General features: G+C 38.2%; 1 protein-coding gene across 12 annotated transcripts; it reads right to left on the bottom strand.

Annotated features, from left to right (window-relative positions):
• Nucleotides 1–1,598: 1,598 nt before the first annotated feature.
• Nucleotides 1,599–20,056, bottom strand: KRCC1 (lysine rich coiled-coil 1). Of its 12 annotated transcripts, none has more exons than XR_011503890.1 (6): nt 19,800–19,938; nt 12,636–12,747; nt 7,195–7,281; nt 6,636–6,741; nt 6,092–6,266; nt 1,599–3,006 (listed from the first exon to the last, which is right to left on the bottom strand). XR_011503890.1 is itself a non-coding variant. In XM_070511790.1 (6 exons), exon 6 carries the CDS (start codon nt 2,982–2,984, stop codon nt 2,214–2,216), a length of 771 nt encoding a protein of 256 aa, XP_070367891.1. In that variant the 5' UTR covers nt 2,985–3,006; nt 6,092–6,266; nt 6,636–6,741; nt 12,636–12,747; nt 14,816–14,868; nt 19,800–19,939; the 3' UTR covers nt 1,599–2,213. The 12 variants fall into 12 exon arrangements, 9 of the variants coding, with proteins under 9 accessions (XP_070367891.1, XP_070367890.1, XP_070367888.1 ...); XM_070511790.1 differs by lacking the exon at nt 7,195–7,281 and adding an exon at nt 14,816–14,868 and having other exon boundaries at nt 19,800–19,939; XM_070511789.1 differs by lacking the exon at nt 7,195–7,281 and adding an exon at nt 14,816–14,868 and having other exon boundaries at nt 6,092–6,204; nt 19,800–19,939.
• Between the last annotated feature and the right edge of the window lie 578 nt (nt 20,057–20,634).

Raw genomic sequence — 20,634 nt, 5'->3', positions numbered from 1 at the left:
CTAGATTAGAATAGATGGAGGAGAAAATCAGAGGGGAGAAAGTGTAGACAGCTCCTGTAGACAGTTTAGATGTGAAAGAGAAAGGAGATAGCTGAAAGAGGATGTAGGGGTCAAGGGAGTTTTTGGTTTTTTTTGAAGTGGGGAAACAGAAGCAATGTTAGCATACTCATGGAATAATCCAGTAAAGGAGGAAAGATTCATGGTGCAGGAGGGAGTCCTTGAGAAGGTAATGGGTGTAGGATCCAGTGCCTGAGGGGAGGAATTTGTCTTGAATAAGAGCAGGGACATCTTTATTGTAACAGGAGGGCAGACAGAGAACACAGTACCTGAGGGAAGTTAACAGATCTGGTGATAGGACAATCCGTCTGAAGGCTTCTGTTTGCTCACTAGAGTGTGAGGTGAGGTCATCAGCTGAGAGAAAAAGAGGCACCAGGAAGGGAAAGGTTTGAGGAGAGAGCGGAGAATATAAACAGACATCTCTCAGAGTGCGAAACTTCCTGGGGAAACTCCGTGGATTGGAGGTTTATGGTCATTAGTTTAAAATAAAATGAGCCACCTACTCTGACTTCCTTCCTCCTCCCCTTCCTTCCTTTCTTCTTTGCTATCTGGGGCCCAGTGAGGTAGGAGGCTAGGTAGGTGATGACCAGAGAGGGGTCAGGACTGAGGAAGGCAGCAGCCCAGCAAGAGTAGGGAGACTGGTTACACACAAGAGGATTGAGGGAGGGGGAAAAATATATGATTTAAAAAATGATTAAAAAGATTTTAGCAAAATAATTTAAAAAATATTATAATAGACATGTAAACACATTGAGGAATGCAAAGAGAGTTTTCTTTTTTTTTTTTCTTTTTAAGATTTTATTTTTTTTCCTTTTTCTCCCCAAAGCCCCCTGGTACATAGTTGTATATTCTTTGTTGTGGGTCCTTCTAGTTGTGGCATGTGGGATGCTGCCTCAGCGTGGCTTGATGAACAGTGCCATGTCCGCACCCAGGATTCAAACCAACGAAACATTGGGCCGCCAGCAGCAGAGCACGCGAACTTAACCACTTGGCCATGGGGCCAGCCCCACAAAGAGAGATTTCATATCACAGAATCTTGTTGTCATCTAAAACATTTTAGAGGCTAGTCCTTCTAGTCATATTTGATAATGAGGAAAATGAAGTTCAGTGACTTCCCCAAAGTCATATAACAACTTGATGGCATAACTGAGATTAGAATCCTGGGATTCAGATTCCCAGGTCATCACTCTTTATATAACAAAACAGTGATGCTCAAATACTTGATATGCTTATCACAAAACAGGGGATTATAAGAATGAAAAGATAGGCTAAGAAAGAACAATCTAATGGAATTTTATTTCTTATAAATTCCTCTTTCTTCAACATCAACTATTTGGAAAAATTGTGGTCATTCATAGATTTATATCCTAAAAACTGGGTTTAAATATGAATAAGCAAGGTATAATAGATAAGGAATTTTTACAACGGTAAGTGTGACCTACCCAAAAGATCTCCCCTTAAGTACAAACTACTCAGTTATTGCTCTTTCAAAAGAAAGTTATCATTGAATGGGAACAGATCACTGACACAGAACAACAAAATGCAGAAATTAGAACAATTTATTATAAACATTTCCAGAATATAAGCTGATTTTGTATAAAGACTCTTTGAAGCTTTAAAACTATATGTAACCTTTATTATTATTAATCATTATTATTATATAATGTATTTCATTTTCCCCACATTCCAATCTAGAAAACACACTGCAAGTTAGATTTAACAAAGGAAAAAAAAATCAATCTAAATTGCTTCATAGAGAAAAACTAATGAATATGAAAATACCCCACCCAAAACTAAAACAAACCCAATCAAGAAATAGACTCTGCAAAGCCTCTTAATCCTCCAATTTAAAATAAATGACCTCCCGAGAAAAAAATACCTCCACTATCATAGCAATTTGATGAATAAAAGCAGTGCTACTCCCATTAAGAGAAATTATATTATATATAAGAAAAATGTAATAACGCTTTTAGAAAATGAGAAAAAGTAATTTCCACGTTGGAGAGTAAGCACACTAAATACTTTCTGTTCATTGGCCTTTGTTAGAAGTTAAAGTATCTGTTCACATGCAAAAAGTGATACGAACATGAACATTATAACACCAAGGTCCTCAACTATTTTTTCAATTTAACCTCGGGAGAACCAACTCAAGAGCTTCAAAATCCAAGGATAGACTGGTCCCAAAGCATCTCCTCCTCTGTTCTTTCTTTGCCTTGTTCCTTTTTCTCTTTTCTATGCTTACGTTCCTCTTTCTTAGAGGCTACATCTCGGCTTTTTTTCTCCTTTCGATTCTTAGGCTTTTCTGTACTGACCCTGACTGTTTCCCTCTCTCTTTCGTTTCTTTGGATGCTCTTGTGTGTGTCTAAATCTATTTCCTCACAAGGTTTTTTCCTCTTATGCTTGGGCCGCTCCTCCTTTGGTTTTTCTCCGCCTTCCCCGGGGTGCCTTTTCCTCTTCTGATGTGTCTGTTTATGACTGGCTTGATGGGCACTGGTACTGTTTTCTGAGCAGAGGTGTTTGTAACCAGATTCTACACTGTATGAGCTATAATTATACTCTTGCTGACTAAGGTTCAAGGGTACTGGTTTTTCTGAGAAACAGTCCCTGGTGAATTGACAGTAGCTCAGGGAGTCTAGTCTCAACCTGCTGTCAGGAGCTGGTAGCCACTGAGGTAACTGGTTTTCCACTGTTTGTGAGATAGTGCAGGATCTTGGGTAGGTCTGGACAGTTTCAGACGGGAGTCTTTGATCAAACATTCTATACCTGGGTCTGGAATCAACCTCTTCTTTGTACCCACGGGTTTCCAAATAGTCCTCTCTCATCTTTCTGAAACAAGTCTTTGGCTCTAAGCCTCTGGCTTTCTGCACTCTGATATAATCTTCAAGTTCATCTTGAAAAGAGTCATATGTCTTCTTTGAATGCTTCATTAGGTTGACAACAAGGGAGTCTCTGTAGAGAAGATGGGAGAAAACTCTTCTTACTAGACTATTTTATTCTGAATATCTCCTTTGCTCTTGAAGAGAGCTTTGAAAAAGAAATCAAAGAAGCCCAAACAAATTAAAACCTAATTCAGCATAAACGTTAAATATCAAGACACCATATGCCAAAAAAGAGCAGGAAGATAGTCAAACATCTCCCAGGCCACTCACAAGTAACTTTATCCTTCTCAGAAGTGGAATGAAGAGGGAAGAAAGGAGCTGACATTTGGATTCTGTTAGGTCTAAAAATGTAAGGCATGTACGGATGTGTGGTACACATCTGTGGTGGATGATGGCCTGATCTAAATGTTCAGATATTTTCTAAAGTTCTGATTAATCAGTTTCTTGTACACTGATTTCTAAGAGAAGTAATAGAACCATAGAGAAGTAATTTGACCTTTAAAATCTTCAGTTTACTCAAACAATATAAAATAAACATACATACTTACCTGACTACAATACTATAAGACTTAGTAATAAAAGGATGTTTACAAAATGGTTTGGGAATGCTGGAAATTAGAAATTCAGCTACGAGATAAAACTACTCTTAGGTATAGGGCACAAGGGAAGGTGAGGGAACAGAGTTCCGGATCTTCTGTACAGGGCTTGGATTTCATTCCGCTGCTTCTGATTGGTGAAAAAAGCATTCTGGAATGCCTTCTGGTTTGTTCTCTCTCTATTAAAGTTCTGGTGGGAGGGTTAAGAGAGAAAATGGAGGTGACAGCTGAGAGGGGGTAGGATTCATGTAGAGAAAAGTTTCGGAAGAAATTTAAACTAGATATGCTAGTTTTTGTTTGCTTGTTTGATGCCTTTTTGGGGGGCCAGCACTATTCCCGAGTCTCTTTCTTTCCCCCACCTCATCTCTTGCATTAGTATAACTATAGCAGAAAATGTACTTACTATGAGATGATAATGCTCTAGACACTTTTGGTGATATATTTTACCTCCAAAAATTAGGAGGTAGCATAACCCACGTAGAACTGAACATTTCTTCCCTTTAACAGAAACAAATAAGCCTGACATAACACTCTAAAGTCACCAATGATCAGCTATCTTTTCTCGAAATTTGAGATTAAAAATAAAGTCTAAATGAAGCCTAATTTGGTGAGTCAGAAAATTTACCTCCTATTTAACTTAAATAGTATATAAATTCTGAGTAGAATAAAATAATGTAACAAATATATGATTAAACATGGGCAAAACATTTAAATAGACACTTCAGAAAAGAATATATACAAATGGTCAATAAACACATAAAAAGATATCATTAGTCATCATGTCAATGCCAATTAAAATCACAATGAGGGGCTGCCCAGTGGGTGCAGCAGTTAAGTGCGCATGTTCCACTTCTCGGTGGCCCAGGGTTCGCCGGTTTGGATCCCGGGTGCGGACATGGCACTGCTTGACAAAAGTCATGCTGTGGTAGGCATCCCACATATAAAGTAGAGGAAGATGGGCATGGATGTTAGCTTAGGGCCAGTCTTCCTCAGCAAAAAGAGGAGTATTGGCAGTACTCAGAGCTAATCTTCCTCAAAAAAAAAAAAAAATCACAATGAGATACCACCAAGCATTCAATAGAATGACTGAAATTAAAAGAATGACAACACCAGTGTTGGTGAGGATGAGGAACAACTGGAATTCTCATACATTACTGGTGGGGATGTTTACAACCACTTGGAAAACAGTTTGGCGGTTTCTGAGGAAGTTAAACATAGACCTACCATATGATCAAGTTATTCCATTCCTAGATATTTACCCAAAGAAAAGGAAATATTATGTCCATGCAAAGACTTATACATGAATGTTCATAGCAGTTTTATTTGTAATAGCCCCTCAAACGAAAAAATCCAAATGTTAAACAACAGGTGAATGGATGAATAAGTCATGCATCACTTAACGACAGGGACACGTTTTGAGAAATGAGTCATGAGGTTATTTCGCTGTTGTGCGAACGTCACAGAGTACTTACACAAACCTAGATGGCACAGTCTACTACACACATAGGCTGTATGGTACTAATCTCATGGGACCACTGTTGTATATGGGGTCTGTCGTTGACAGAAATGTCATTATGCAGTGCACGACTGTAGTGGTATATCCACACAACGGAATACTATCAGTGATAAAAAGAAATGAACTAGTGATACACTCAACAACATGCATGAATCTCAAAATAATTATGCTGAGTGAAAGAAGCCTGACAAAAGAGAACATAATACATGATTCTATTTACATAATGCTCTAGAAAATGCAAACTTATCTATAGTAACAGTGGTTGCTTGGGGACAAAGCAGGATGAGGTGGGAGGGAGTAATATAAAGGGCATTTTTTGGGGTATGGATATGTTTACTACATCTTGATTATGGTGACCATTTTATGGGTATATACATCTATCAAGACCTATCAAATTGTATACTTTCAATAAAAAGTCACTAAAGGATTATAAAGATGTTGATAATTGCTGAAACTGGATGATGGGTACATGAGGGTTCATTATACTATTTTCTCTTCTCTTATGTTTGAAAAATTTTGATAATAAAAAGATTTTAGAATTAAAATATATCATAGCCACTGGGATGGCTATAATAAAAAAGACAGATGATATTAACTATTAGCAAAGAGGTAGAAAAATTGGAAACTTCATTCATTGCTGGTGGGAATGTAAAATGGTGCAGCTACTTTGGAAAACAGTTGGGCAGTTCCTCAAAATGTTAAACATAGAGTTACTCTATGACCCAGCAGTTTCACTTCTAGGTATATACCCAAGAGAACTGAAAACCTATGACCACAAAAAAACTTGTACATGAATGTTCACAGCAGCATTACTTAGAAAAGCTAAAAAGTAGAAACAACTCAATGTCCATCAGCTGATGAATGGATAAATCAAATGTGGTATATTCACACAATGGACTATTATTCAGCAATAATAAGGAATTAAGTACTGATACATAGTACAATGTAGATGAAACTTGAAGACATGCTAAGTGATGAAAGAGGCCAGTCCCAAAAGAACACAGATGATGCAGAGATCAATAAAGAGATGAATGGAACCTTACCCTTATCACGCTGAGAACTTGGTGGAGAAATCTTATCATATTCACCCATTAATTGTTTCAGTTTTCTAGCGTGAACTTTCCCCAAATAACGAGAATGTGCAATAACCGGGGAGCTAAAAAACATGATGCAGAGATTACAAAATCTGTTTTTGTCCAATACTCCACTCCCAGTCACCTGAAACCAAACACAATCTTGTTATACAGATTAAATAATTCAAAGTTTAGAATTACATCATCAACACAGATCAATCATCTGAAAATTTACAAAATCCATCTTAATTTCTTATCATTTGCTTCCTGTAAATCTGAAGTAAAGCTAACTTTTTGAGCATGTATTTGACCCTGGAAAAATAAATATTTTGTTTATTTTAGAACAAAGTGATCTCAAATTTACAACTTTAAATTTGAAGGTAGCATTCATGATTTTGAATATATTTAGTGTGAATTAAGAGCTTAAGAATACAGTTTCACTTGCTTTCAAATCAAAGTATCAGTTTCAGTAGAAATAATCCTATGACTTATAAGCCTTTTATTTTCAACCTACCTCATAATGTGAGATCCTTTGTGATTCAAACTATATCATACTCCTCATACATCTTTCACAAAAGGTATCTGTAAAAAGTTCAATCTTTGTTCATTCAATGTGGTGTCTATGAACACAATAAAGGGAGATAAGACAGAAGATCATGTTAAACATTTAAGGTAATATTTTCAATCTTCAACTAGATATCATTTTACATACCATCTGAAATCTTAATTTCCTAAGTGCCTGCAATGCTTTAGTACTAGCTTTTTGCTCATTAGAATGAAATTTTAGTATGAAAACATTTAGTAAGCCTCTAATATTTAATATGTTTTTATTTAGTCCAGAAAATGCCATTATGAAGGAGAAGTTACTGGGGTACCAGTAGGAGTCTGGACTTTATGGAAATGATCTAGGGTACAAGTATTAAAAGGCTGGGTTAAGAAATCCAGCCTTGGCATTTTGTGTTTTATAGTAGAGAATTTCAAGAAATGCAGTCTACTTTAAGATAGCCACTGATTCTAGCAATACCACTAATGTCATCTGAGAATCACATGCAGGAACCACAAACCATTTTTACCTGTGGTAGGCAAGCATCCCCCATAGTTGGTACAAACACGACCACGAGCAAGGCTCAGTAACCAAGGCTCAGACAAGCCACTGAAAGCTATGAAACATATATTACTTCATAATTAAAAACTCCATAAAAATTTAATTTAAAGGTTCTACAGGATATCTTCAACTTAAGCTTAATTTTCAGTACCAGTGTTATGATTAAAAAGGTTTGCTTAAAAATACTATGTATTCAAGAGTTGTAAATCAGAAACATTTTAGAAAGGACTTGAATATTTTAAAATATTTCTCTAATATATATAGTATCTCTCTAAATTATTTTTGAGTTGTAAAGGGTATAATTTCATTACATTTGACTCTAAAGTCAGCAAGGTAAAAAGTTAACTAAAAAGGCCTTCAGAACCTCCCTTGATTTGGAATTAATAATCACAACCTGACCACGATGATGTGACATGATTTTTCTATTAAAAGTTTTTAATAAGAATAGGTAAATATTGTCTTTTGGTGACAAGCAAAACTTAGTAGAGATGGAAAATTTACTGAAGACTGGTCATTTAGAAGCTCAAGATATCCTAAAACAGAACAATGATTTCCCTCCTGGTTCAACCCTTAATACCAGATTTCCCATTTCTAAAAGCCAATGTTTTAAGCTGACACTGAGCTAAGAAACTTGGAGTCACCTTTAACTCCGTCACCCATCAAGCTCTTACTTTATTTTTCTTTATCTCTATTAAATAGTATCAAATTCCCAAACTCAAAATCTCAGCTATTTTTCTCCCGATCAAGTCCTGACTCATGTCAATTCTAGCTTTATAATGTTTTTTCAAAGCTATCCCATCATTTTTCAAGTCCCATAACACTAGTTAGTTCAAGTTTTCCATGCCTTTGGGCTTCATTAAACTCTATCACTATTAATTGAGTTTTGTCTTCAGGGTACTGTGGTGGGTACTGTGGGAGCAGGATAGGAAAAAAAGAGATGAATATTTATTGACTACTACATGCCAAACAAGATAATAGATTTTTCTTTCAGTCTTTTACCTCTGTAAGGTAAGTAGAATTTGCCACATTTTCAAGATTAATATATCAGGATTCAAAGAAATTAAAATAACTTGCTGCATGTGTTAACTGATAGAGCCTGATCTTAAACTTATTTTTACACAGCTGTTCTATACATTGGGAATTATAAATAAGTGAACAAGACAGTTCCTAATATCAAGGAATTTACAATTTTGTAAAAATGATAGGCAAAGAACTATAATGCAGGACAAAAATGTGTTAAGTGCCTAAGACACAGCAAGGTACAATGCCTTCCTGCTGAGGGGTTTGGGGAAGGTTTTATGGAGAATGGATTTGGATTGATCCTTAGGAGATGGGTAAAATTTAGAGAAAAAATATGTGAAGAAAGGGTATTCTGGAAGAGGGAAGGACATTAGAAAAGGCATATCTGCTTTAGATAAAACAAGGTATGCATCAATGTAGCCAAGGACAGCGCTGTAAAGGTGGAATGGGGCCAGATCATAATAGGCCTTATTTGAGCATTTGGGTTTCATTCTGCAGTCAACAGGCGAAGAGACTCAAAACGGGGATATTGGTTAGGAGGGTGTTGCATGCAAGAGATTATTGGGCTGAACCAGAAGAGTGGTAGTGGGAAGGGAAAAGAATTTAAGACACATCGTACAGGTGGAATCAAAGGAATTTGTGCTAACTGGGGAGAGAGCAGGTAGAAGAGAGGAGAAGCACAGACAACTCTAAGGCTTTCATCCTGAGTAAAAGTTACCTTTGTCAGAGAGGATAACAAAGAGAAAGAGAAGAGTTACTATTACTGTTATTGCTGCTGCTACTATTTCCCAGGAGGAGGGAAGTAGGGAGTGGAGTAGAGAAGCATAGTGTTCAAAAAGATGGTGAATTTGATTTTGGAATAAATTCAGATTCTATCAAATTCCTAACAACTTTCACATCTGTCCTTTCCTTTCCTCTATTCCATTCCTCTGTGTGTTTAATTCCTCCATGTGAAACTGGGTTTAAAAAACTTGCAAATGTTCCATGTCCCTTGAAGTTCCCTTCAAATTAAGATTACAAATTAACATAGTTGGGCACTTGAACTAATTGTATATGTACCAAATTTCTATGAACATGGTGTGCAACAGGAACCATTAGAGAAAAGAAGGCAAGATAGTAAATTCTAGGTGTTGTAGAACTCTTCCCTCAGAAAATTTTGACGCTAACCTTTATTCCATCTGCATAGTGAATACTATTTACTCACTACAAAGCTTGTAGCATTCTACAGTTTGAAGAACATAGACTTTGATTATTATGAGGTACAGTAAAATTATCACTTCCTCTGACCTGGCCACTATTTCCATTCTTACCATTTTATTTAGCTTAGCCTTTTTTTTTTTTTTTTAGCAGGTGTCATATTACAGATTTCCACTGACCTTTGTAATTGCTAAAATCCTAGAGGTAGCATCTCTCCTCCTATATTGGCTATCTTCTCCCATCTGGTATATAACATAACCGATTTCTTTTTCTAAATGCAAGACTTTATACTTCATCTTGTTACGGGCTTAGGCCACCATTCCTATCTATGAAGATGTTTAAATCTTGACATTCGCTACGGTTCCCATAGTTTTTATATGCATTCAGTATATGTCTTCACCCACGTCACTGGTAAAAACTTTAAGAAGGAGAATAGCAGGATAATACCTATGACATGCTTCAAAGAATCCAACCTCTTTTTGCATCTAAGATTGATCCGTTGTTCACTAGCAATCTATGGTTCTAATCAGAAAGATATTCAGGATTTGATAGAATCTGAGTTTATTCCAAAATTAAATTTGGCATCTTTTTGAACACTCAATGCTTCTCCACTCCACTCCCCACTACCCTCCCTTCTTATGGGTCTGATTATTCAAATCTATTTGTGCTAAATAGAGGTCTTATTTTTCCATTTTGTTGCTATTTGAAAGATATTATGACATGCCCTCCCAAATTGTAACCATTCTTTCTACAGCAATGGTTCTAATCTCAATTATTTGACGAAAGCATTCTACAGGCAGGCAGGTGAACTTTTATTGCCAGGAGCTCTAGAGGGTATATAGCCTAAAGAGACCAATCACAAAACAATGCATTTCAAGTTTCATGGTTTACTTATAAAAACTCACATAAAAACTTCTTTTATATAACATGGATGTTTTAAGACTAGAGTTCAAGAAGTTCACTCTAGTCTTAAAACATCTACTTTACATAAAAAATATTTAGTTAATCTTTAAATAAAATGTGCCATTTAAACTTCAAGTACTCCTAGCACACTGCTGATTACCTCAAAAACCTCAGGGAATCTGAGTATCCTCATTGAAGAAATACGGTCCCACAACATTCCTCTGACCTACCAGTAGATCTTTCACAAAAGAAAATGAGACATGACATCACTTGTGGTTTTAGTAAATCCGTGTTACCTTTTAAGGTTCATTTTTTTTTAGGTTCCTTTCAAAGTATTACATTCACAAGTGATCTGTTCTGTAACACTTATCCAGCATCGCCCTTACTACGTATCAGGTACTGTCTAGGCACTCATAAATAGTAATTAATTTTAGGGGCCGGCCTGGTGGCACAACAGTTAAGTTTGCATGTTCTGCTTCGGTGGCCCGGGCTTCACTGGTTCGGATCCTGGGTGTGGACATGGCACCGCTTGGTATGTCATACTGTGGCAGGTGTCCCACATATATAGTGGAGGAAGATGGGCATGGATGTTAGCTCAGGGACTACTCTTCCTCAGCAAAAAGAGGAGGATTGGCTACAGATGTTAGCTCAGGGCTAATCTTCCTCAAAAAAAAAAAAAAAACGCTAAAAAAAAACCTAATTTTATCCTCTTAAGACCCCTATGGGCTAAGTACTAATATTATCCACATATATATTTTTTTTTCTTGAGGAAGACTGTCCCTGAGCTAACATCTGTTGCCAAGTTCCCTTTTTTTGCCTGAGGAAGATTGTTGCTGAGCTAACATCTGTGGCAATCTTCCTCTATTTTGCATGTGGCATGCTGCCACAGCATGGCTTGACTAGTGGTGTTTAGGTCTGTGCCCTGGATCCAAACCCGCGAACCTTGGGCTGCCAAAGCCGAGCACGGGAACTTAACCACTATGCTACTGGGCTGGCCTGTTATCATCTGTATTTTATAAAAGAGGAAACTGAGGCACAGAAAAGTTAAGAAACACGTCCATGACTGCAGTTAGTAAATGACAGAAGCAGTCTGGCTCCAGAATCTGTGTTAACTGTTATGCTCAGCTGCCTTTCTAACTCATGTAAAACTTCTCAGTCCACATTCTAGAATCCACTCCTCCTCTTTTTAAAAATGGAAACATTTTCTGATCACCAGGCTTTACATATCTCTCCATAAAAAAAATTAAAAGCAAGCCATAAAATGAGAGAAAATATTCCCATCTCACATATTAGACAAAAGACATACTTAGAATACATAAAGAACTCTTATGACTCAATAGGACAAATTCAATTTAAAATGGGCAAAAGATCTGAACAGATACTTTAGAAAAGAATATATATAAACAGGCAAGTAAATGTGAATTAAAACCACAAAGAGATACCACTACACCACCACTAGAATCATTAAAATGAAAAGGGCTGAAAATATCAAGTGTTGGTAAGGACGTCAAACAAATGGAACTCCCATACATCGCTGGTTGAAATTTAAAATGGTACTTTACAAAGCAGTTTGACAATTTCTTTAAAAGTTAATCATCCACCATATGACCCAGCCATTCACTCATATGTATTTGCCCAAGAATAATGAAATAATATGTCCATGTACATAGCAGCTGTACATAAATGTTTATAGCAGCTTTATTTGTAATAACCAAAAACTGAAACAACCCTAATGTCTCTCAACAGGTGATTGGATAAACAAAATGTGGCATATCCATACAATAGAATTACTCAGAAATAGAAAGGAACAAAATAGCAATACACACAACATGGATGAATTTGAAAGTCATCAAGCTAAGTGAAGGACACAAAAGAGTATACTGTATGACTCTACTTATAAAACGTTCTAGAAATGCAAACTAATCTATAGTGAGAGAGAGATTAGTGGTTGCTGGCAACAGGAGTGGAGGGAGGGAAGGATTATAAAGGGGCATGAGAAAACTTTTGGGGTGGATGGAAACATTTAGCATTTTGTTCATGACGGTGGTTTCATGTCAAAAACTCATTGAATTGTACACTTCAAATATGTACAGTTTATTGTAAGTAAAATATATCTCAACAAAGAGTACTAGAGGAGCTTAAAAACATATAATGGATGTTTCAGAAAAAGAAATAATTCTACCTTAATTTATTAAACTGGATTTTTCAATATTGGCTTTGTTTACAGAAAGATCATCTACCTAAGAAAGGCAAAGTCACCTATGTGGAACAACTGTCATTGTTGTTTACCTCATTGCTCGGAGGAGCCGGACACAGGGACTCTGCAGTCAGTTCTAGCACTTATCAGCTGTGGCAGCTTGGTCAAGTTTCTCAGCCTCTCTATGCCTCAGGTTCCTCATCACTAAAATAGGGATATAACATATACCTCAGAGCTGTGAGCCTTAAGATTAATATATGTAAAGTGCTTAGAAGAGTGTACGGCATACAGCAAGCACTGTAGGAGTGAGCTATTTTTATTGTTATTAAGAATTTCGTCTATTTAATTGACAGTGAAATGTTCTCTCAACCAGTTATTCTAGTAACTACAGAAAGCGCAATAAAGGAAAGGTTATGTGTAAACAAGGCTGGAGTACGTGACAGGAGTACTTAATTCTTTCTATTTCAAGCTAACTCATGTTTTAGAGGGACTTTTTTTAAATGAAAGTTGAAAGTTGGACTTGATCCTTATTGTCTCTCCTGATTGCTCTGATTCTAAACCAACTCTGAAGATTTCAGCTTATGTCCTGTGTTAATGTGTGCCATAAATACTTAATACCCCAAAGAGTATAGATTATCAAGCAGAAACACCTAGGGATCTTAGCTATTTTACTAGCTATTTACAGGCTAGTATTAGGTCCCAAGCAAGAAATAGTTTGTCTTAACTGAAATTCATCTAGAGTATTTTTCTTAGATGTATCTTCTACAACTCTTGTAAAAAACCTAGCAAAACTCTGAAAACTTGGATTCCTATTTGTACCGCACATGCACCACAAGCCTAGTTATAGATGAGCACCCACAGCGCCATTTACTTGCTCATTTACTTCCAGGAAAGATACCATAGTGTGAAGAGGAAAAATATGGAATCTTTTATTTTGGAGAAATGAAACTATGCAGGTTATTACTCAACAGTTGTACAAGGATTGGTCTTTTCATTTTATGTAACAGTATGTGAAGCTGTCATGAAAGTTAAACTAATAAAAACACTGCACATCAACCAGTGTGTTAAATATGAAACACATTGGGGCTGGCCCGGTGGCACAGCAGTTAAGTTCCCACGTTCCACTTCTCGGTGGCCCGGGGTTGGCCGTTTGGATCCCGGGTGCGGACATGGCACCACTTGGCATGCCATGCTGTGGTAGGCATCCCATGTATATATGTGAGGAAGATAGGCATGGATGCTAGCTCAGGGTCAGTGTTCCTTGGCAAAAAGAGGAGGATTGGCAGCAGTTAGCTCAGGGCTAATCTTCCTCAAAAAAACCCAAAAGCAAACAAACACACGAGTAGTATGAATTACTCATAATTCAAAACTGTCTAAAAGGAGCTTATCTAAGAAACACTGTACTTTTCCTAATTCTAGACCTATCAGAGAGAACTTATTCCATTCTAACCCCTCATTTAGAAATTGCAAAACCTGAACTTTTGCATTGTATGAAATAACACACAAACATTTTAATGTGTCACGTTTGATGAATAAACTGAATTTGACTGAAAAATTTAATAAAAATTTTCATGCCCCACAGCACATTATCTGTGTCATGACATGGCATTAAACATAATACAGCATAAAGGTTTTCTTTTTGAGGAAGACTACCCCTAAGCTAACATCTGCCACCAACCGTCCTCTTTTTGCTGAGGAAGACTGGCCCTGAGCTAACATCTGTGCGCATCTTCCTCTACTTTATATGTGGGATGCCTGGCACAGCATGGCTTGACAAGCAGTGCCACGTCCGCACCTGGGATCCAAACCAGGGAACCTCGGGCCACTGAAGCGGAACATGCAAACTTAACTGCTGCGCCACCAGGCTGGCCCCCCATAAAGGTTTTTTAAAATGTTTATTAAATGTCTTTAATTTTCGAATAAAAACATTTTTGAGCAAAATTAGGATGTTAATTTGGTTAGTTTTAGGTGTAAGTAGCTCAATTCTTCCCGTTTAATAAATACACCAAATAAATGACATGGTCCTATATTTTTAAATCTAATTCACTAAGAAGTATTATATCTCCATTATTTGCATCTTCTTTCTCTCAGCAATGTTATGTAGCATTCATTGTATTTTGTTAAAGTTATCCAACAGTATTTTGTTTTTTGTTGCAATAACAAATAGTATTTAAAAAAATCTCAACTTCTAATTACTTGTTGCTAACGTTTAGAAATACTATTGATTTTGTATACTGATCTTGTATTTTGTGCCCTTGGTAAACTCACTTACTTTAGTAGGCTTTTCTTAGATTCCTTGGGGTTTTCTACAGATGATCATATCCTCTGCAAATACAGACAGTGTTATTTCTTCCTCTCCAATTTGTACACCTTTTCTTTCTTTTTCTTGATTGTACTGACTAGGATCTCCAGCATAATACAGAATGGAAATCCTAAGAATGGACATCCTTGCCTTGTTCCTGCTCTTGAGTTTTGCAATCTTTAAATACCTTTATAATCTTAGGAAAGACTAAGCAGAGCACAGCATTACGTTTTAGGAGACTAGGTAACTGATTGTTATCTTTGCCAAAGCATGTTGTTTCATTCCTTTTTAACCCTGAAGGTCAAACCCCATTTAAGTTTTTAGAGATCTTAACTGTGCTAGAAATGCAGCCATGTACCTGTTAGCATCTTGAATACTCCTAGCTATATTAGTTATTAACTTTGCCTTTCAGGAAATGAGATTAACATCTGACCTATGAGTTTGCCAAGCTCTAGCTATTTCACAATAATAAAACAATCCCCAAAATAACTAAGAGTTTACTGTGGCATATTTCCAATGACCAATACAAAGGGATTAACAATAACTGGGAGTCTAGTTACACGTTTAATATAAAAGGTGTCTTTATTTAAATTAAGTCTTTGAACATCAATAATTATAAGGACTCTATGGCTAGCCAGCTCAAGGATCATGCTTGTGAAGTTAGTTTTTATTTGGATCCAAGCCAGACATTCTACATCAGAATGCCATCAAATGCATGCCATTCCTTCTAAAGGGTTAGTAAATGTGAATGGATCTGTAAAAGGAGGAAAAAACCCCCAATGCTCATGTCCTAATATATGTGCTGAATATAGTAGTGGCAATCTTAAGTTAGTCATTTTAACATACTTAGTTAATATTACCATACTGACACTTAATAAATCCAGTGATCTGAAACAAATAACCATAAATGTCTCTCCAGACATCCTCCTCCCAACCATTCTTCCCAGTTGCCAATATTAGGTTTACAACATAATGTGCTCTGACGTGCCTATAGCAAATACGTTGTGGGCAGAGCACAGATTTATACAAAACAATGAACTACCCATGATATTTCAGGAGTCTGACTAATCCATATTTAAAACTGCATTTTCTCCACTTGCTTTTTTTTTTTCTAATTTCCCTAAAAACATTACCACTCACCTCTTTAAAATGGCTGTGTTTAATTCATCTGTATATCCTTAGTACTGAGCATAGTACCTGGTACTTTAGCAGGAGCTCAATAAATATTTTCTGAATAAATGTAAGAAGGGCTATTAGCTAAATTTTCTGTCATTTGACTTGAATCTCTGCTTAATATCATGAAAACAAAGAAAAACATTTTTAGGCAATTGCTATGTAAATGGGTTAATGATTCAATAAGTCAGAAATGTCCTTCATTCTAAAACTGAGTCTATTTAATTTTTCTTTCTTAAAAAGCAGATAAGCAAGAATTGTTTGTTGTGGTTTTGTTTTTACTGATTTGTCAGGAATATCATTACTTGGTGCAAATTTATTTGTCAAAAGTGTTTGAGAAACCTCATTGAATGAATTAGTGTCCTGGACAATATTATGACACCTTGACCGTAAATTCCATGTATATTTCTTTTCATATAAGTATGGTCATGGTATTTATTTTTTTTGTGATTGGGTTTAATTTCTCAATTTCCTATTTGTAATCTTACACCTTCTATATCTTTCCTGCTTGCCAATTTTTAATCCTTACTGACTTTTGTTCATTATCAAGCCCAATACAGAGGAGCTCCTCATAAAAGTGTTACAGGGGAAAATGGATTAGCAGATGCTCTTCAAATTAGATTTAATGGTCCTATCAGGATGAAAGTAAGAGTGGAATTTTAAGAACCAGAAGCATGACAATTCTTTGGTACCTTTGGAGTAATTTCCTAATAAAGTCTTTTAAGAAAAAAAAAAGACACTGGCTAAGTACCAAGCAACACTTTTTTTTCTCTTCTTGTTTATGTACTCTCTTTTTTTTTTTTTAAAGATTGACACCTGAGCTAACAACTGTTGCCAATCTTTTCTTTTTTTCTGCTTTATCTCCTCAAACCTCCCCCCGACCCCGTACATAGGTGTATATCTTAGTTGCAGGTCCTTCTACTTGTTATGTACTATCTTAATTGGCAATTATTTAAGGCTTTTATAAATATCTAAACTAAAAGCATCTATTAAGTCCTACTAGTGTTTTAAATAGTATATCAAATATTTACATTTGCTAAGTAGCATTTAACTGAACAGTTAATGAAGGATATTTATCTGAAATAAAGTGACGACGTAATTTTTTAGGTAAAAAAATTCTATTTTGTTTTCCGAATCCTAGTGAATAGTCTCAACCCTAACTCAACAGAGATTTCATTACTCTTTGACTGTCATCCGATGGCCATTATAGGTGAAAATTTCATGTATGAGTTGCTGCTCTAGTACAGTTAGCCATGGAGAGAGTATAACAGGAAATTTCAAAATCAGCTCAGAATTTTAAAACTGTCAAGGACCTCAGAGTTTGGTTAGTGCAAGAGTTCCTCAACCTCAACACTACTGACATTCTGGGTAGGATAATCTTTTGTTGTTGGGGGCTGCCCTGTGCATTTTAGGATGTTTGTAGTATCTCTGGCCTATACCAAATGAATGCCAATAGCACCTGTGCTCACTACACTCTTCCTTGCTCAGTGGTGAAAACCAAAAATGCTTCAGATCTTGCCAAATGTCCTCTGGGATGGGGAATTGGCGGGGTGGAGGAGGGGAGTGGGCAAAATTACCTCTGGTTGAGAGCACGCAATTGGGCTGGTCCAATTTCCCCTCCCCACAGATGAAACACTCTAAGGAAAATTTGGGACTTTGAAAATTTGAAGGATAAGTTAGGGACTTACTCAGGGTCATACAGCTAGTGGAGAAACTAGCACTAAAACCTATTACTAGTCAAGACTCCTATTGCAGTATTGTCATCATAGCACCTTGAAGTGGTCTAGAAAGGTTATTGCTAGCATTGTGTGAACTGACATTGTTTAAAGTCTTTAGTAACTGCACATATTCAAAGTCCTTGCAAAAAAATAAACAAAATGCCAGGCCTGACGAAATGCTGTTTTTCCATGAGAAACTGTTTCCAAATCTTCCTGCAATCTGGCTGCGGGTGCCAAACTGAAGTGCAGGCTTGACATCTATAAACTACCCAGGCTCACTTGTTGGTGAGAGGCACGAAGTTTGGCATGAAGACAAAAAAAGTCAGATTTTATTTTTTTTATCTCAGAACAGTGATTGAAGACACTAACTCTAGTCTTCCAAAGGTTGCCTTCACTAAGAGACCAAATGGAATGTCATTTAGTTGCAATGAATTTCTAATTTCCATTTTTAGTGAATTAAATTTATATAAAGTGCTTACAAAAATGTTTTAAGAACTTTACAATATTGTAGAACTTTGTCATTCCTCCAAAGTGAAAGGTGTAAGAGATTATGGAATAGCACACAAAAATAGAATATATCATGGAAGAGGGTGAAAAAATTATTTTTATGAGGTTATTATATTTACTGATGTCCTTCCAGGAAAAAGGAATGTAAATTATTCTACAATATTCTGATTTCCACCATCTTTCACCCTGCAGACAAAAAACAACATAAGGTAACACGACAAATACTAAAAGTTAATTATGAAATTGAAGATGGCTAAATGTTTTATTGAGATCTGCAGTGGGATCACACTCCACCGTCTAAAATCATTCCCCAAACGGCCTTAAAGCCTTTTCTCACAGTTCGGAGCAAGCAGGCTGTTTGCAGGTTTATAGTACTTGTAAGAACTCAAACATTTCCTAGATTGAGATGATCAAGAAACAGCTTTTTTGTGTTAGGGGCAATGTCTTGGTGAGAACTGTAAAAACTTCCCACAGGAACGGACTTGACCAAATTGTAACCTGGCCTCTAGGAGCCTGAGGCTGAATCCCTGGGATGACCCAGCCCCGTTTTGGGCTCCTGTTTGGAAAAGCTCAGGGCTGTCAAAATAAATTTATTGTTTGTTCTAGCCAACACCTGACGATAGGTCCCTGACCTCTTTTTTTTCGAGAATTAACTAAAAAGGGCTGACAATTGTGCATCCTTCCTCTGTTCTTTTGAGATGTCTGTCTGTCTCCCACAACTTCTCAAGGACCTGAAACTCATTCCTTCGAAATGTAACCATCAGGAAGGGCAGTGATTGCCAGTAACAAAGCAGAGCCGACCTCACTGCAGTTACAACCCTCGGTCATTTCTCACCTCCCTGCCTCGACTTGAACCCCACCTCTCCCTCATTCCCTCACTTTCCCTTTAAAATCCCAGTCACTGCGCACATCGGAACGGAGCTCAGCTCTTTCCCCACTGTCCGTAGTGACGGAATAAAATGTTTCCCTCGCCCTAGTGTCCGCCTTTGTCATCTTTGACACGGGTAGACAGTGGATATATTAAAACTCAGGCCACTATGAAGAGAGGCCTGTAAATCTCAGAAGCTTGCTTTACAGGGTGTTATCCTCGAAAAGCAGGAAAACGCCCCAGAGGGATCCCTCGAAAGCCTCCCCCTCTTCCCACGCTCCCTCCGCCTCTCCCCGAGGAGCCTGCGGGAAGTCAGTTTCCAGGATGTGAGTTTCGCCCAGCGCACGTTCACTCCCGTCAACGTCTCGGGCCTTTTCTCTGTCCCTCAATCTTGGCGTTTCCTCGTCGATCCCCTTCCCTTTCCCTGACACTCCAGGGCCACAGCCTTCTAATGGCCGCCTCTCTGTCCCACTCGAACCTCAGCACGCTAAGGCGCCCTTCCCCTCCACACTCCACCGGCGGGCCCAGCGCCCCTTTCCGGGGCGGCGGCTGGGGCGCCGAGTGGAGCGGAGGGACGCTGGCCCCGTCCAGGTCGGCCATTTCGCAGAGTCGGGGCGCGCCCGGCGGGCTGGGCCGCAGAGCTGAGAGCCTGAGGACCGGCCGCCCCCGCCGCCGGGCGGGAACTCACCTTCTTTGAGGCAGGGGCGGGCGTCTACAACTACTGTCCCCCTCCCCGCCAACGCCGCCGGCCGGGGGATAGGCCGAGGGGGAGGTGGCGGAGAGGCAGGGACAACCGCTGCCTCCACCGCCGCCTCCGCCGCCGAGCAGGCGGGGTGGGGGGAGGAGGCGGAGACCGCGCTTCCTGGGGGGAAGTCGCCGCCACCACCGGCGGCTGACTGGACGGCGCCGACGCCATGGCGGAGAGGCGCGCTCCTGCGCGTGCGCGGCCGCCGGGCTCCCAGAAAGCCCCTTTAGCCCCGACTCCCTGTTTGCTCCGCCCCCTTCATCCGCCTTTTCCGGGGCTTCGCTCTAGCGTCGCTCCCCTGGCTCAGTCCTGTGCGGTTCAGGTACCCTGCCGTGGGGAGGGAAGGAAAAGCACGCGAGGCCAGTCGCCTTCGGAGAGTGACTCTAAAACCAACTAAGAAAAAAAGGTCTAGAAATCTGCGGATTCTGCCTCCAGAGTATCTGAAAAATACATCATCTCCTGCTTTATCATTCTTTCCTTTGCTAGGGCCTTTAATACACAGTGTAGATTAAACAGGATCCTTGGTCATGATACGTTGTCATCATTGGTCCGTAAATGATCTTTCTCTTTCTCTGTCAATGTATGTATATATGCATGTATATACATGTATATACACACATATGTTAGCATCTCATTCCCCATCTTCCAAGGAAATCAGTACCCTGGTTTGTAGTCATTTCCTTGCATGTGTATCTTTACCACATACATGTATGGCTAAAAAAAGTTTAGACTGTTTCTGAATTTCATAAGGTTTATCTCTCTCTCTATGCAGTATTCT

This window comes from Equus asinus, chromosome 6 (genome assembly GCF_041296235.1).
Source record: "Equus asinus isolate D_3611 breed Donkey chromosome 6, EquAss-T2T_v2, whole genome shotgun sequence".
In the NCBI taxonomy this organism is placed as follows: Eukaryota; Metazoa; Chordata; class Mammalia; order Perissodactyla; family Equidae; genus Equus; species Equus asinus.
The sequence above is the reverse complement of the archived record's forward strand: the minus strand, read 5'-3'. Positions and strand labels throughout refer to the sequence as shown.